At 42.8% G+C, this 18,532-nt stretch overlaps 1 protein-coding gene across 1 annotated transcript in view; it reads right to left on the bottom strand.

The window, feature by feature from the left end:
- LOC307104099 (cytochrome P450 4V2-like) overlaps positions 1-18,532 on the bottom strand; it is a gene marked incomplete at its 3' end in the record, with an annotated part of 68,372 nt that overhangs the window by 31,080 nt on the left and 18,760 nt on the right. Inside the window, exons 9-11 of the mRNA XM_079778737.1 lie at positions 16,184-16,318; positions 15,912-16,091; positions 14,340-14,512 (exon numbers count right to left, since the gene is read on the bottom strand). Of these exons, the coding sequence (XP_079634863.1) occupies positions 14,340-14,512; positions 15,912-16,091; positions 16,184-16,318 (488 nt within the window). Of the gene's footprint in view, positions 14,513-15,911; positions 16,092-16,183; positions 16,319-18,532 lie in introns of the transcript that reaches the window.

Raw genomic sequence — 18,532 nt, 5'->3', positions numbered from 1 at the left:
GCCACTGTCCTCATCTATAGGTGTACGATTTTTGTCCAATCTCTTCCCTCACCCCCCACACCCCTTTCCCCCCGAGAATTGTCAGTCCACTCCCTTTCTATGCCCCTGATTCTATTATATTCACCAGTTTATTCTGTTCATTAGATTTTTATATTCACTTGATTTTTAGATTCACTTGTTGATAGATATGTATTTGTTGTTCATAATTTTTATCTTTACCTTTTTCTTCTTCTTCCTCTTCTTTTTTTAAAAAAATATATTTTATTGATTTTTTATAGAGAGGAAGGGAGAAGGGATAAAGAGTTAGAAACATCGATCAGCTGCCTCCTGCACACCTAATGGGGATGTGCCCGCAACTCAGGTACATGCCCTTGACTGGAATCGAACCCGGGACCTTTCAGTCCACAGGCCGACGCTCTATCCACTGAGCCAAACCAGTTAGGCTTCTTCCTCTTCTAAAAGAATACCTTTCAGCATTTCATATAATACTGGTCTGGTGGTGATGAACTCCTTTAGCTTTTTCTTATCTGTGAAGCTCTTTATCTGACCTTCAATTCTGAATGATAGATTTGCTGGGTAGAGTAATCTTGGTTGTAGGTTCTTGCTATTCATCACTTTGAATATTTCTTGCCATTTCCGTCTGGCCTGCATAGTTTCTGTTGAGAAATCAGCTGATAATCGTAGGGGTGCTCCCTTGTAGGTAACTAAGTGTTTTTCTCTTGCTGCTTTTAATATTCTCTCTTTGTCTTTTGCTCTTGGAATTTTAATTATGATGTGTCTTGGTGTGGTCCTCTTTTGATTCCTTTTGTTTGGGGTTCTCTGCGCTTCCTGGACTTATAAATCTATTTCTTTCACCAGATGGGGGAAGTTTTCGCTGATTATTTCTTCAAATAGGTTTTCAGTATCTTGCTCTCTCTCTTCTTCCGGCACCCCCATAATTCTGATGTTGGTACGCTTGAAGTTGTCCCAGAGGCTCCTTACACTATCTTCATACTTTTGGATTCTTTTTGCTTTTTGCTTTTCCAGTTGAGTGTTTTTTTGCTTCTTTGTATTTCAAATCTTTGACTTGATTCTTGCGATCCTCTAGTCTGCTGTTAGATCTCTATATAATATTTTTTTATTTCAGTCGGTGTATGCTTAATTTCTAGTTGGTCCTTTTTCATATCCTCGAGGGTCTTGCTAAATTTATCGGCCTTTTCTAGAAAATTCTTGAAAAAAACCTTATAACCGTGGTTTTGAACTCTATATCCAGTTGTTTGCTTTCCTCCATTTCTTTCATTTGTGACCTGCCTCTTTGTCTCCGCATTGTGGCTGCTTCCCTGAGTTGATAGAGTGGCTTTGTGTGCTAGGTGTCCTATAAGGCCCAGTGGCTCAGCCTCCCCAGTCACCTGAGGTAGACATTCTTGGTGCACCCCTTTGTGGGCTGTGTGCACAGTCTTGTTGTAGCTAAGCCTTGATTGTCATTGGTATCACTGGGAGGAATTGACCTCCACGCCAATTGGCTGTTAGGATCAGCTGTTTCTACGCTGGGAGAACTTCTGTGCGAGAGATACCCTTATAGGAAAAGACTTGCAAAAGCCTCTGTGCTCAGCTTGAATGCAGCGGAGTCTCAGGGCGAAGTAGACAGCATTGGTTTTCCTTCAGCCCTGCCCTAATAGGTCCCTGTGTCTCAGTGTCCCATGGTAATCGCTGCAAGCACCTCTGAGAGAAAGCTGCCCTTGAGTTCCGCCTGCTGCCAGACAGTCCAGTTTCTCCCCGAATGAGTCTGGGTCCCCAGAATCTTTCCCGGAACTGGAGTTTACTGCAGTCGGGAGCTTTTGTCTCCCTCCCACTTGAGAAAGCCAGCCGTGTACTCAGTTGCCCGCCCTCTCCATGTGCACGACTCAGTACCTCTGCCTTCCGCAGTTCCTCTTAGTCTCAGTGTGCTTTTCTCTTTCCTGACAGTCCAGTTTCACCCCGTATGAGTCTGGGTCCCCAGAGTCTCACCTGGAACTGGAGTTCAGCACAGTCGGGAGCTTTTGTCTCCCTCCCGCTTGAGAAAGCCAGCTGCGCACTCAGTTGCCAGTCCTCTCCGCTCATGTGCGTCTCTGTACCTCTGCCTCCTGCAGCTCCTCTGAGTCTCAGTGTGCTTTTCTCTTTCCTTCTAGTTGTAGAATTTCCACTCAGCCAGCCTTCCTGTGGTTCTGGATGATGTCCGTTTTGTCTTTTAGTTGTAGTTTTGAAATTGTTGTGTAAGGCAGCAGTTTAGGTGTTTACCTATGCTTCCATCTTGGTTTCTTTCAATAAGCTTAATATTCTTACATTTTAGTACAATTATTATACATACAATTGTCCTACTTTTAAAATAGCATGTTCCTGCACAGATTGTGACCTATGTTATATAAATTATATATATACTAGTGTCCCTGTGCACAAAATTCATGCCCTGGGGGTTGTTCCTCAGCCCGGCCTGCACCCTCTCTAATCTGGGACCCCTCGAAGGATGTCCTACTGCCGGTTTACAGGGATCAGGCCTAAACCGGCAGTCGGACATCCCTCTCACAATCCAGTACTGCTGGCTCCAGCCACTCACCTGCCTGCCTGCCTGCCTGATTGCCCGTAACCACTCTGCCTGCTGGCCTGCAGGCCCCCAATTGCCCCCTGCTGCTAGCCTGCTCACCCCCAAATGCCCCCCCTGCTGGCCTGCTCGCCCTCACCTTCCCTCCCCACTGGCCTGCTCACCCCCAGCTGTCCCCCTGCTGGCCTTCTCACTCCAAATTGCCTCCCCCCGCTGTCCTGATCACATCCAACTGACCCCCACTGACAACCTGCTCACCCCCAACTGGCCCCCCTGATGGTCTGCTTACCCCCAATGGCCCTACCCCCCACTAGCCTGATCACCCACACTGCCATCCCATCATGGCCTGATCAACCCCCAGCGACCCAAGTTCCCAGCCCCTCCTTTTTTTCTTTTTTTTTTTTCCGCACCTCCTTTAGCGGAGGCCAGGGCTGGCTGGAAGCAAATATCTGGGATTTATTTATCTTCTATAATTGAAACTTTGTAGCCTTGAGCGAGGCCAGGGCCAGCCAGGGCAGGCGGGAAGCTTGGCTTTCTCCATCCCCAGGGGCAACCCAAGCCTCCTGCTCACTCCAGCTCTGTGGCCGCTGCCATCTTTGTTGGGATTTATTTATCTTCTATAATTGAAACTTTGTAGCCTTGAGCAGAGGCCAGGGCCGGCCAGGGCGGGCAGGAAGCTTGGCTTCCTCCATCGCAGGGGCAACCCAAGCCTCCTGCTTGCTACAGCTCCATGGCCGCTGCCATCTAGGTTGGGTTAATTTGCATAATCGCTCCTGATTGGCTGGTGAGCATGGCTTGTGGGCATACCAGAGGTACGGTTATTAGTGTAGATATGTATGTATATATGTGCATATATATATATATATATATATATATATATATATATATATTCAATTTTAGAAGTTATGTATGAAATTATAACATCATTTAACTGATTTAAAAAACTATAATGAAATATTCTATTAGAAAATATATTTTGAAATGGATTTGCTCAAGTTTGCATGATTATTATAACTGAAAGCATTACCTTACAAGCATCTTTTCCCCCTTCTTTATAGCCAGCACAGATCATATGTTTGGTCATTTTGTAATCTCTATATCTTTTTTGGTATTCTTCATTTGTTACCAAAGGAATATTTGCCTTTTGTAGGATATTTTGGTTCTCACTTATGAAGTAACCAATGTATAACTTCAGAAGGAGGAAATACAATAAATGTGAAAATAAGACTGAAGTCTTAAAGCAGATCAGTCAGAATGATGAACTTTGCATTAAGGCCATTCCTTTGGATATACATGCTAAAGGTGAGAAGGGAGAGTTACACACCACACACACAAACACACACACAAGCCCCTCTAAGAGGGCAAATGAGGGGTGACTTCAGTTCCACTCAAAATCTCTTTTATTTTGGGAAGTATGAACATTTAAATCAACTCTTTAAATCTGAACATAAACAAAGTAAACCTAAAATTATTATTTAAAGCAGTCTTATTTTGTGTAAATATGGAAATTTTATTATGAGTGGTGCAAGACATGCACAAAACTCTAGCTCTTATAATCAGACACAATACTGAGCCTTCAAGAATGAAAATTCTTAACGTAAACTGGTGCAGCCACTAGGAAAAACACTCTGAGGTTCCACTAGAAAATAAAAATGGAACTGTATGATCCAACAATCCCTCTTCTGGGTATATGTCAGAAGGAAACAAAATCACCATCTCTCAGAGACATCTACACCTGTGTTCAAGGCAGCATTATTTTCAATAGCCAAGACATGGCAACAAACTAAGTGTCCATCCACAGGTGAGTGGGTAAAGGACATGTGGTGTATACAACAAATTATTCAGCCTGAAAAAAGAAGGGCATCCTGCCATTTGCAAGAACATGGATGAAACTTGAGGGCATCACTCTAAGTGCAATAAATCATACAGAGAAAGACAGATACTGTGTGATCTCATGTATATGTGGAATGTAAAAATCCTTAACTCAGAGAGACAGAGAGCAGATTGTCACAAGATGGCCGCCACAAGATGGCTGCCCCCATGTTGTCACAAGATGGCTGACCCCATGTTGTTACAAGATGGCCACCACAAAATGGTCACCAAAAGATGGCCACCACAAGATGGCCGGCAGGGGAGGGTAGTTGAGGGCAACCAGGCCATTAGGGGAGGGTAGTTGTTGGGGCCAGGCCAGAAAGTGAGGGCAGTTTGGGGCCATCAGGCCAGCACCAGAGGACAGTTGGGGGAGACCAGGCCTTCAGGGGAGGACAGTTGGGGGCAACTGTGCCAGCAAGGGAGGGCAATTGGGGGAGATCAGGCTGGCAGGGGAGGTCAGTTGGGGTTGATTGGGCTGGCAGGGGAGGGCAGTTGTGGACCATTGGGCCAGCAGGGAAGCAGTTAGGTATCAATTAGTCCAGCAGGGGAGGGGTTAGGAGCCAGTAGTTCTGAATTGAGAAAGGGATGTCCAACTGCTGGTTTAGGTCCAATCCCTGTGGACAGCGATCATGTGGCAGTTGGACATCCCCCAAGGTGTCCCAGATTGGTGAGGGTGCAGGGTGGGCTGAGGGCCACCACCACCCCACACCCCAGTGCACAAATTTCATGCACTGGGTCTCTAGTGTTTTTAATGGAAATGTATCATTGTTCTGATCCTTCTTAATTCCTTGATGGAATACCCAAAGATCTGTGCAACATGACTTTAAGCAAAGAGGCAGAATATAACATACTAAGGCCACTATTGGAAAAAGGTATGATGCAAAGGCATTTTATGGGTACTTCTATATGAAAAAGCACTGGGGTGGGTTTTTATTAAACCATATAATAATTTGCACATAAATTATTGCTAAGAAAACTCAATCCTAGCTTGGCTTCTCCCTGTTGCCTGACATGCTATGAAAATATCATGTCTTAAAAATAATGATGTATGGTTTCTTTTCAAAACACTTTCTTAACAAACATCCCCCTAGATTCTCACAATAGTTCTATAAGGGAAGCTAGAGACAGGCTTACTCAGTTGCATCTGACTTTTTCATTTTTTAAGAAAGCAGTTAAGTAACTGGGTTTCAGGGCAGTTCCGACTTATCCATGATCCACAGGGCTAATGAGTGTCCGGGGACATAAACCCATCCCTTCTGATTTCCCATCTTGTTCCCTTTTATTGTCCAACATTAAATGTTCTTCCTCATCTCAGTTTAATCAAACAAATTATCCGCTATTGGGCATTTATTACTTTAGGAATGAGTGCAAGGCAGTGTTGGCTCAGTTTCTCCAAGCTCTGTTTTTAGATAATTTAAGCAAATGCCTGTATATGCCAAGCTGAAAATACATTTGGAGGTATTTGCTGTTTGGAATCGTCCCTAGTTCTAAAGAACCCTGCATCCCACATATTATTATTGTTATCTTTACTCTTACACTCTTGGGTTTACCTTGAAAGACCCACTTCAAAGTCGGCTTAATAAGCTTTTACAACTCCAGTAGTGCATTCCCTCTGGCTGGTCAACTGTCCCTTAACCACAGGATATTCCCGAACAACCTTGTCCATGGCTCAGGGCAGCAGTCACGCTTCAATGTTAATCATGTCTATTTTTGTATTGTCTTTCAGCTTAGACACATGCATTTCATTAACACTCAGGCTTAAATTTCCTCTGCACTGTCCAACCCCTCTGAGGATTCTAGCCCTGGGCTCTATTCTGACAACCCAACCTAACAAAATTGCTTCTCTCCCTCTCAGAGGTGTGGCTAAGATGACTTGCCTTTGGGTAAGGTTTATATTTAGGAAAAGCAGAGATTTCTTTAGGTGGGAACTTCTGGGAATACAAGTGCCAAGAATACAGGAGTGGCCTGCTTCTTAGGTGACTGGTGGTTTTGGCTGATTCATAATTACTAAGCTGCCACCTTCCCCATCTCAATGCTCAGAAAAGGTGCAAACAATGAGTGGTGTTAGCCTGAGAGCCCCCATTCTGGGCCTGAGCCCTTGTCAACTGCCAGGTGACTCGGCCCAGGGTAAGGCAGCTAGCAATACATTAACTTTGGAGAGAACCAAGCAGAAGTTTCTGCCAACACATACCCAGAGGCACTCTCACTCCTGGGCTCCTCGCCCTGAGGTGCCTGGGAAATGCTGAGCATTAAAAGGACTTGTCCTGACTTACTAGGGCCTGGCTCCTTCCCCAAAGCTCTATGTTCAGTAGCTTTTTCCAGTGGTGCCTGGTCCTTCCTAACTTCCCTCCCACACCCTAAACTGGACGTCTTGTAGGTAATCCACTCACCACAGGAGACTGTAGCAAACAGGCAAATGAAATAAGCTGCTTGGCTGAAGGGAACCATCCTAAAAGAGAAAGCGACACATCTGTGACTCTGCTGGGTGCGGACTATTTAACATGAGCCTTAATTTAAGGTGACTTAGAGTTTCTTGTCAACGTGTGGATGGTGAATCACAGCACACAATTACCAGCATAGAGAACACGGGTTTTCTACACATTCTGTGCCCTGGGACTTGACACAAAATGCAAATTGAGACATCCAGAGGAATAATTGTGTTCACTGCTCATTGGTCACCTGTGTTATTTGTAATTATGGAAAGGGAATTGGTAGAAGGGAACAAAACAGTTGTGAATCCTCTTGATTTGAGCAGAAAGAAAATTATTGTAAACTAGTGGCCCAGTGCATGAAATTCATGCGGGGGTGGAGGGGTTGTCCCTCAGCCCGGCATGCACCCTCTCCAATCTGAGACCCCTTTTGGATGTTCGACTGCTGAGGGACGTCCCTGTGGGATCGGGCCTAAACCAGCAGTCAGATATCCCTCTCGCAATGTGGGACCGCTGGTTCCTAACTGCTCACCTGCCTGCCTGTCCGATAGCCCCTAACCACTCTGCCTGCTGGCTTGCTCGCCCCCAACTGCCCCCCCCTGCTGGCCTGCTTCCCTCCAACTTCCCCCCCTCGCACTGGCCTGATTCCCCCAACTGCCCTCCCCTTCTGGCCTCATGGCCCCCAACTGCCCTCCCCGACTGTCCTCATGTTCCACAATTGCCTGCACCGGCTGGCCTGATGGCCCCCAACTGCCCTCCACAGCCAGCCTCATGGCCCCCAACTGCCCTCCCTGGCGAGAGGCCCTCTGCAGCCGGGCATGGAATGATTGCCTTGTCACTGGGGCGACGACACAAGCGTTCTGTGCCCGGCCTGGCCAGAGGCCCTCCCTGCACGGCCAGGTGCAGAACACTTGCCTCATTGCTGGGGCAACGATGAAAGCATTCCCCCCTCCCACCACTTCAGAGGCCCTCCCTGCATGGCCAGGTGCAGAACACTTGCCTCATTGCTGGGGCAATGATGCAAGCATTCCCCCCTCCCACCACTTCGTGCCTGTTGCCCGGAGGCCCTCCGTGGCCAGGGTGGAACACTTGCTTCATCACCATGGCGATGAAGCAAGCATTTCACCAGGCCGCTCACGCTGCCCACTCTCAGCGGCCGCCCCGCCCCCCCAGGACTAGGGGACTCCAGCGGGGATGAGAGGACTGAGCGCCACCATCTTGTAACTATGGGTGCTTCCATCTTTGTGGTGGAGTGATGGTCAATTTGCATATTCCCTCTTTATTATATAGGATAATGGCAATAATATCTTTCCAGATTCCCCAAGGAAAGCTCTCAAAGTATTCAAGCACATTTATTAATTTTTAAATCAGCCAATATTGTTTTGAGTTTAAAATAGCTAACACTTAAATATTTACACGTATAAGAGCACCAGTTTCTCCAACATTTTCTAAATAGGCAGGCAATTAAATCAAACTAGTGGCTTCTTCATAACATAAAAACTAGACTTAATTTTTTTTAAAACCTGCTTTATTTAGAAGCAATGGGGATAATAGAAATTCTCTACCTGAAGGCATAGCTGCTTCCGAGCTTCTGGGCTGAGGGTCTCCCGCCTGTGACAAAGGGCCACCCGTCTGCAGCCTCCCTGCCGGGCTCTGCAGGCCGTGTTCGCTTGCCTTCGCTATTGACTTTAGCTTTCTGCCAACAGTTTCAGTGTTTTGTCCTGTCAACATGGTCCATGAACATGCCATTCCTGTGTCCAGCCATTGAGTATATTAACTGTTTGTTGGGGGCATACAATTCGTACCCAGGTTTCCTTTTTGACAAATGTTCATCACATTCCCCATTCTTTGGGGTCAAATGAAGCTTAAACCTCATCTAAGGGGACTCTTTCCATTATAATTGTCAGCTGCACAACTGAATAACAGGTGGTTGTAGATAGCTGAACCTGAAAGGATCTTCTGGCAAATGGTACCTATGCCAGGAGCAAAGAATCTCCTAACAATGAAATTTAAGTATGGACCGGAGTTGGCTGATGTCTAGGTCCTGCTCCCACCTAATTCAGAAAATAAGATGTAACACGGCTGACAAGCATTAATTCCCAGGCCAAATCTGGCCCAGTGCTTCTTTTTGCTAATAAAGTCTAATTGGCACACAGCCATGCCCATTCAGTCATAGATTATGGAGGCTGGCTTTCACCCTACAACTACAGTGAAGCAGTTGTGACAGAGACAGTAAGGCCCACAAAGATGAAAAGATTTGTGATCTGGCCCTCCTTAGGTGGCTCAGTTGGCTGGAACACCCTGCTGTACACCAAAAGGTTGGGGGTTCAAATCCCAGTCAGGAACATACCCTGGTTGCGGTTTTGATCTCTGGTCAGGGCACATACAGGTGGCAAATGATCGATGTTTCTCTCTCACTTCTATGTTTCTCTTTCTTTCTCACTCTCCCTCAATCTCTAAAATCAACAAATATCCTTGGGTGAGAATTTTTTTTAAAAAAGTAGGTTGGAAACCCAGTTTAGCACTCATGGCATAGAGTTTGGACTTCTCTGTCAGGATACCGTGACTGCAAAATACATACTGGTTTCTGAGGAGCCCATTTCTGCTCAGGACGTTCTATCTTATTTTAATTTTTTAAAAAATATATTTTATTGATTTTTTTTACAGAGAGGAAGAGAGAGGGATAGAGAGTTAGAAACATCGATGAGAGAGAAACATTGATCAGCTGCCTCCTGCACACCTCCTACTGGGGATGTGCCCGCAACCAAGGTACATGCCCTTGACCGGAATTGAACCTGGGACCCTTCAGTCCGCAGGCTGATGCTCTATCCACTGAGCCAAACCGGTTAGGGCTTATATTAATTTTCAAGAAAAAGTCTCCCTATACACTGAAATTATACCTCCTTGCAACTTCTATCCTTCCATCCTAGATTTATCTACTCCATCCACACAAAATAATTTATTCTCCTTTTTGTACTTTTTAAAATATTTAAAGACATAACCACTTTCCCACTAAATCTCCTTTGTTTTCTAACTATTCTTCAAAAGTGCATTACATAAGTTTGGTTAGAAAATTAGATTTTCAGGGAGTTGATGCGTAAGTAAATATTTAATGCATATTGCTGCACTGAAGAACTCTGTTTATTAACCCTACCAGACCTGAGGCCCTGAACCTAACTGTCCCCTTAAACCACACAAAGTCAATTCAAACACATGGGGGCAGACATTTGCAATGGCTAACCATGAGGTTTGACTATGATTGGTTGGTTATTTTTAGTTTGTGACGCATTTTTTTCATGTACTAGGCAAAGTACCTAAAATTACTAGCGGTATAGCAGCAGATTTGGAAATTACCGAAAAATCGGTACAGCTGTCTGGTAGGGCTAAAAACTAGAGATCCGGTGCACAAAATTTGTGCACGGGGAGGGGGGGTGTCCCTCAGCCCAGCCTGCACCCCCTCCAATCTGGGACCCCTTGAGGGATGTTCAACTGCCCTGTAGGATCGGGCCTAAATGGACAGTTGGATATCCCTCTCACAATCCAGGACTGCTGGCTCCCAACCACTCACTTGCCTGCCAGCCTGATCACCCCCTAACCACTCCCCTGCCAGCCTTACTGATGCCTAACTGCTCCACTGCCAGCCTGATTACCCCTAACTGCCCTCCTCTGCTGTCCCGGTCACCCCCAACTGCCCTTCCCTGCAGGCCTGCTCACCCACAACTGCCCTCCCCTGCAGGCCTGGTCCCTTGTGGTGGCCATCTTGTGTCCACATGGGGACAGCCATCTTTCACCACATGGGGGTGGACATCTTGTGTGTTGGAGTGATGGTCAATTTACATATTACTCTTTTATTAGATAGGATGGAGGATAACAAGGCCAATAAAATAATTTCTAGTTGTAATGCAGTATCACATTTCAAATATGCAAGCTGTGATACATTTTAGATTGAGGATATCAATCAAGACACTTTACATTTACTGCGTCCTATCTTTCCTGATCTTAGTCAACTTATGTTTCATGAGAATAAAGGCTGGACTAAAAATTACATTTCTATATAGAAACCTGATACTAATATTTTCTTTTCTTCAAAAGAAAAATTGTCACAGTGTTTAGACATGATTGTCTTCTTTGAAGTATGGTGTTGGAGGAAGGCTCTATAGATACCCTGGACTGCCAGAAAGATGAACAAGTGGATCCAAGAGCAAATTAAGCCTGAACATCACTGGAGGTAAAAAAAAAAAAAGACAAAACTGAAGCTGTCTTACTTCAGGCACATCATGAGCAGGCAGAGTTATTTTGAAGAGACAATAATGCTGGGAGAAGTCGAAGGCAGCAGGAAAGAGGCAGATCAAATATGAGATGGATTGAGCCCATAAAAGAAGCTGTAGGTATGAGTCTACAAGGGCTGAGCAGGGCCGGTGAGAACATGATATTGTGAACATCACTCATTCATAGGGTTACTAATGGCTTGTAACACACACACACACACACACACACACACTCACACACGCATATCATGAGGTGCTAGAAATACATTTTGATCTTCTAGATGTAGTCCAAGAATCTCTTTATTTGTGAGACAGGTCAGTAGTTGGTCCCGAAACTGATGTTCCACAGTTGTCTGTTGCCGGGGTTCTTGTCCCAGCATTATGAAGGGTTCAGCAATCTGGAGAAAGGAGCTGCGCATAGATTCAATAAGGAGTCCAAAGATGAAAGATATTTTTGAGAGGCATTGGGGGGTCAGAGGAGCTTCAGCTAAAGGAGCTAAAGACTCTCTCCTTGACTCAGGACCCCTGCTTTTATTAACACAATTTGTCTTAAGGCAAGGTGAAGACATACACTTCAAAGGGCAGGGTTTATAGAAGCATTGTCAGATTGGGGAATAGCCTACAGCTGTTCAGGTGTTTGGACAACAGGAGGCAATAACATGTAGATTAAGAAGCCCTAAACTGTCTGGCAGTAGACAATCCTATTCAGGTTTGGGGGAGATGCTTTTCCAGCCGTTCAGAAAGGGGATTACATTATGTGACTCAGCCCTTGTTGAGTCTCCATGCTTAATCAACATTTTGATGAAACTCTTGTAATTATAACATGCTGGAATTGGCTCCTGGCAGTCTGTGACAATGAACAGACCATCAATTCAGTAGTCCATCACCTGGATAGATTTCTAGATGATAAATCCCTGGGGACCCAGTGGATGCTTTTGGGTTTTGCTGATTCCCAGGTAGTCCTAAGAGATTTTACTTTCTCCTTTCCATTAAGCAAAATATGTTGGTCTTTTCACTTATTTTTCAGAGTCAGGGAAACTCAAGATCAGTCTATGATAACTGCACAGGGATCATTTTGATAGGGAGTCTGAGTGACACTGAGGATATTAATTCAAGGGTGCCATTTCTTTTATTACTTATTATAAAGTAGTCACCCACTAATTTATCTTTTAAAGTTATCCAAATTTCAAACTGACATAAATTCTTAGAATAAAATGTAGCACCCATGTCTAAAATGTAGTTGATTATTCTTAAGATCCTCATTCAAGCAGGAGCATGATAGGTAATAGGTACACAAACAGATATTTGATCAACTTCTTATTTTTTTTAAAAAGTCAGCATCTTCATGTTGATACTGCAGACCATGACATACATTCTCCATTCCAACTCAGTTTAACTGACAGAGTTTAAGTGAGTTTCCAAATGAATATGAAAAATAAATTATTCTGGGGCCAAATGAAGATTTTAAGTCAAAAGATAACACAAAGCAATGCTTTGCTTTAAATTTAATTTCATTGAATGTCTAGTGTAGGGTCACTATATTTTTTAAGGCAAGGTTTAAATGTAAGTACATGAAATTGATAAGTAATACCAATTTCCAAGAATAAAACTTCAATTATCCAAAATCATCTGGGGACGAATTTTCTACATATATTTACTTTCTAGATAACAAAGTTTACCATATCTTGGGAATCATTTTCAACTGCATCATATACTTACTTGACTTTTTCTCAGCAACATACGAACTAACTTGTCTGTACTGAGGGACTTTGGGATGGTAAAATGTGTAGAGCTGTTGACCAAGCCCTGAATGCTCCAACCCATAATACTTGTCCAATGACTTTGGTTGGGTCACCTCTTCCTTTGATATCCATTAAAGAATATATATTCCATTCTCTTACCGGCTTTGACCTGCTATTGCCTTGAGAAAACTAAAGAAACAATCTCTATGCATGCACCAGAAGGTCCCAAGTTTGATTCCCAGTCGGTTTGATCCCCAGTTGGGTGGTGAATGGAAAGCAATGGATCAATGTACCTCTCTCACATCACATCAATGTTTCTCTCTCTCTCCCAATTCCTCCCACTCTAAAATCAATTTAGAAACAGAAACAATCTCATTAAAATTATTTATTAAAATAAGTTTTTTAAAGTCACTGAGTGTGGGAGTAGAGATATTGTCAATAGAATTAAAATTCAGGGAATTTGTGTCAGTTATCAGCTTGGCAGGTATGTTCTGGAGGATTGAATTTCCCAGAAGTTTAACCCTAAACTAAGTGCTGGATTACTATACATGTGCAACTTCTCTTCTTCTTAATGATGTGAGAATTCTAGAAGATCTGTGTTCTAATAATACACACAGTTATAGACCAGAGTTTCATAAAGCAGTAGCATATAGTAGTAGAGATTTAGAGTTTAGACCTCTATCTATTTCCAGCCCTGTCACCCACTAGTGGTATGACTTTGGATAGAAACTTACCCCTGATTGATCTTATCCCCTTCAAATGAAAAGGAGTGTAACCTGATAAGGTCTAAGGTGCTTCCAGCTCCAAAAGCCATTATGAGGGACTGGAGATCACCAAGAGGAATCTCTCCCGGTAATATATGATGTCTAAAGGTAATTGTGATGTTATGTAGAATGAAATGAAATGAAGGCCATAACTACACGGTTAAAAGGGAGATAGGAATAGAACCTATGAGTCCATTATAAATGATCTGCTCTCCTTGACAAAATCTGAAAAGTATCATCATCATAATTATTCTCATTACTGATGACACTGATATAATTTTTAAAACCTAAGCTCAAGCTTAAGTATCTAATTACCCCTTTCAAATTAAATGTATATGTATCATGTATATTTGTGTTCAACAAGAATACCTTAAAAATTCTGGAACTTCAATTAACTTATATCCTTTGGGTCTGTCAATTGAAATTGAATTGGCCTATGGATCCCTCTGTTGAGAAATGTATATGTTTATTTGGGTACAGACATCAGTTAACTCACTTTTTGGGATCAAGAGCAAGGGTAAGATAATGGTGATGATGAAAATATAAAAACTCTCTCTTTGGTAGACTTGACCCCAAGGTAAGTTTGGATAAGAAAAAATTAGGTGTAGGGATTAAGACTATTAAACTCATGATCTACACATTGTAAATGCAAAGTTTCTCTTAAAAGAAAGACCTTATTGCTACTAAGGCAGAGCCCAATAATACAGTTAGGATGCATCTGCATTTCTCCTCTTCAACTTGATCCAGATGCCATTAGAAGGACGAAGAATCAGGTCTCCTGTCAGACCAAGTTCTTCTCTTTTCTGGGTGGATTCGACCCAAAAATGCCTCAGGATGCATGAAAGAATGACCTTTTCTTCCATCATGGCAAACCTTTGACCTTCAAGTTAATGTAAATAACATGACTTTAATTACAGATATATCTCAAATGGGAGAAAGAACAGGTTCTATTAGAGGGAGCAAGTGATGCTAGATTTTCACAGTAGGCCCTGGGCGAACCAGTATCACTGAGGATGCTTCCTAATAATAAAGATTCTTGAGTGCCCTTCCCTGCTCCCACCCAGTGCATCTGAATAGCTCTGGGGACAAGGAATCCAGCCCACACAGCACCCAGATGAATCCTGGCTCATTGAAGCATGAGAACCACTGCTCTAGAATGCTCTCCTCCTGGGCCTTTCATGTAGTTTACTGTAGAGTTACCAGGCCTAATTGTACCAATGCCTGCATTTACAATAAAATGCCAGACATACTAACACCAAAAGTGTTGATAATTTATGGCTATGTGCATTCCTTTTGTTTACATACTTCCGCTAGTCCTATGGTGAGCATTATCTGTTTTGGTTTTGAAAAAAGCAATTCTTAAACACAATAAAAGCAGGTTAAAATAATTAATTATTATATATAAGCTTTCTACCATATAAAGTATATTCTACTTCAATCCAAATATCTACATTTTAAAACTCTACCATGAAACTGGTTATGCTTTATGTTATGGGCTGAATGATATTCCCCCCAAATTCATCTGCTGAATTCTTAACACTCAGTACCTCAGAATGTGACTGCATTTGGGGATAGGGCCCTTAAAGAAGTGAGTAAAATAAAATGAGGTCCTATGGATGGAACCTAATCCAACCTGACTGGTGTCTTTATAAAAAGAAGAGATCAAGCCCTCGCTGGGTGGCTCTGTTGGTTAACAGTAATCGCATTCTCCATAAGGTTGTGAGGTCAAATCCATCTGGCATATACGTAGGTTGTGGGTTAGATTCCTGGTTGGGGCATGTATGGAAGGCAACCAATCAATGTTTCTCTGACATCAATGTTTCCCTCTCTCTCTAAAAATCAATAAAAACATATCCTTGAGTGGGGATTAATTAGAAACACACACACAGACAGAGAGAGAGAGAGAGAGAGAGAGAGAGAGAGAGAGAGAGAGAGAAGAATAAACTATGTGAAGACACAGGGAGGAGATATCTATCTATAAGCCAAGGAGAGAGGCCTCAGGAGAAACCAGCCCTGCAGACACCTTGATCTTGGACTTCTGGCCTCCAGAATTGTGAGAAAATAAATTCTGTCATTTAAGCCACCCAGTCTGTGGCGCTTTGTTACAGCAGCCCTAGAAAACTGATATATTTTACAACAGACATAGTAAAGTGGAGAAAAAAATAAAACAACTAGTGTTTTAACAGACTTGTATCTGAGACACTACATCTCAAAGACATTGTGAGAAACCCCCTTCCTTGTGCGCCTGAAAGGTCAAACCAATTCTGATGGATACAAACCTATACAGTTTCTGGGTCCAGCAGAGAAGGGCACATATGCGTATGGATGGCGTCCGATCGAATTCTCGGGAAAGAACCGCTCTGGCTTGAACTCCTCAGGGTCTGGGAAGACCTTCGGGTCTCTATGCAGTGCGTAGGGAATGATGAGTAGTTGAGAGCCTTTAGTGATGTTGTACCCCCCTGTCATGAGGCAGTCGATATGTCATGAGAACAGAGCAAGACACACACAGAAAAGTCCACTCTCCCCACTACTTTCAGGAAATAATTCTCACCAACATCACAATCTTCATTAAGTTCACGGGCTATGAAAGGCACAGAAGGAAAAATACGAAGGGTCTCCTTAATAACACACTCCAGATATTTAAGTTTCTTCAGGTCTTCTAAGGTAACAGGGCGATCAGAATTCCCTGATCAAAGTAAATAGATGAAATAAAATAAATGAAAGAACTATTTGGGCTCAAGGATAAGACATCAAAAAAATATATTATAACATCAATACACTGAATGTTAAATACCAACAGCTAAAGTAAAATTCTTAATAGTATAGATAATCAAAATAAAATGAGACAATAATGCTAAGTAAAAACACCAGTTACAGAAGGTCACGGGTTGTATCATTAAATTTGGAGGAAGTCCTCAGAGTAGTCAAATCCATAGAGACCGAGTGTAAATGAGGTGTTGCAGGGGCTGGAGGAAGAGAACATGGGGAGTGGCTGATTAATGCTGCACGGTTTCCTTTTGGCTGCTGAAGTGGGTTGGAATTAGATAGAGGTGACAGATGCATAACATTGTGAATGCGTGAAACTATAAGTTTAAAACATTTCATTTTGAATTCTCAGAGCCTCTTCCAGAAGTGTATCTTCTCCTGGGTCAGATTCTTGTACTCTCCCCATAGTCTGGCCCCCAAACGCCCTCCATTCCCCCCTCAAAAAGAAATCCAAATGGCTTCTTGGTCTTGCCAATGGGAGAAAAAACACAGCAGGAAGCAACTGAACATATTGAGAAAGATAAAAATGAGACAGACCAACTCAGTGAACAAGCCAGTGAGAAGATTCTGAAGGTTGACATGTAACAAATTCTGCCAACAATTGTTTTTCAGAAGAGGTAGGACCTGAATTTCCAAGTAACAACATTTTCAACCATAGCTATGCCTGCACTGCTTGGGGAGATGGATGGAAAGGCACTGTGTTATTTAACCAGAGGTGAAGTAACAGAATTGAAAAGTAATAAATCAGGTCACAGAACAGCTTTTCATTTCCATGAAACCCCTTCCTTGGAAAATAATTGCACCCAAAGAATTTCATCTGAGTGCAAGCCGTGATGCATTTTCAATGTCCACTGAAATATCTGGAAAGGATTTGATGAAATGTTCAAATCCACTGCAGGATAAAGCCAGCAGGAAGAGGCTGAGAACAAAAATCTGGTTTATGGCCATTCTGATGCGGGTGCAGATAAGGTGGGAGAGATCATCCAAGGTGGTGTTTGCCAAAATCCAATTCATTCCTACTTGCTTCCTGATATGGAAGATGAAGAGGGAAAGGAGAAGAGAAGAAGGTGATGATGGAGGGGGAGAGGGAGGAGATTGAAAGCTACCAACTAAGAAGCTGATGAGGTTGAAGGAGATGACTAAGGAACACTGATGGACTCCAACCTTCTTTTTAAAAGTTTGCTCCAGTCACTGAGAGCAAGTTACAGTGTGGGTTTTTTTTGTTTGTTTTGTTTTACACTTAGGCACAGTCCTTCTGCTCTTGAAGTCTTTTCTCTCCCTTACATCCTGGTTCTCAACATATTTGGGGAAAATACCAATATAGTGGGACAAGAATCTCTAACACTTTCTATTCCAAATTCACTTTTTTTAAAATTTTAAAAGTATTTTTATTTTTCCCCCTCGATTTTTATTTATTTTTTTCTTTATTGATTAAGGTATTACACATGTGTCCTTATCCCCCCATTGCCTCTCTTCGCCCCCATTCATGCCCTCACCCCTCTGGTGTCTGTGTCCATTGGTTAGGTGTATATGCATGCAAACAAGTCCAAATTCACTTTTATCCCTTCCTGACTCAACAAACACTGTATGAAATCAATGCCCCTGTGCTCCGGGGGAAAGAAAAACCTTCTGCTTACATTGCTCCGCTGGCGGCTGGAGGCTCAGCCCCCGCAGCAGTGCACAGAATTCTAGCTTTTTCCCTCTTTTGTCTGTACATTGAGCACACAGATTACACTGTGTCTCTATGAATGTGGACAGTTAGCATTTACCAACATATACCTGTCTATTTTCTCTAGTATAGAATATTTTTTAAAATAAAAAAAAAATTGGTGTATAGAAGGTCAAAGGGTACATATGAGATGTTTGGGTTAGTTAAGTGGAAATTTTGACAACAAGGCTTCCCCTTTGGTATGTTTAATTGTAATGTTTAATGGACTTCCTTGCAGTTTAAGATGTAACTTTTAAAATAAAATTCTCTCCTAATAATGGCCTGGGCCCTGCAACTCAATGGGAGAAGAGCGGACCTGCAGAATCTTATTGGGAACCGTCATTCTCTATTGTAATCTTGTTCCTGTTAATTTAATTTGTTTGTTTCGCTGGGAAGAAAAGATAATGCTCAATTTTAAATATTCAA

This window comes from Cnephaeus nilssonii, assembly GCF_951640355.1.
Source record: "Cnephaeus nilssonii genome assembly, chromosome: 8".
Taxonomy (NCBI): Eukaryota; Metazoa; Chordata; class Mammalia; order Chiroptera; family Vespertilionidae; genus Cnephaeus; species Cnephaeus nilssonii.
Note: the sequence above shows the minus strand (reverse complement) of the source record. Positions and strands in the feature narration are given on the sequence as shown.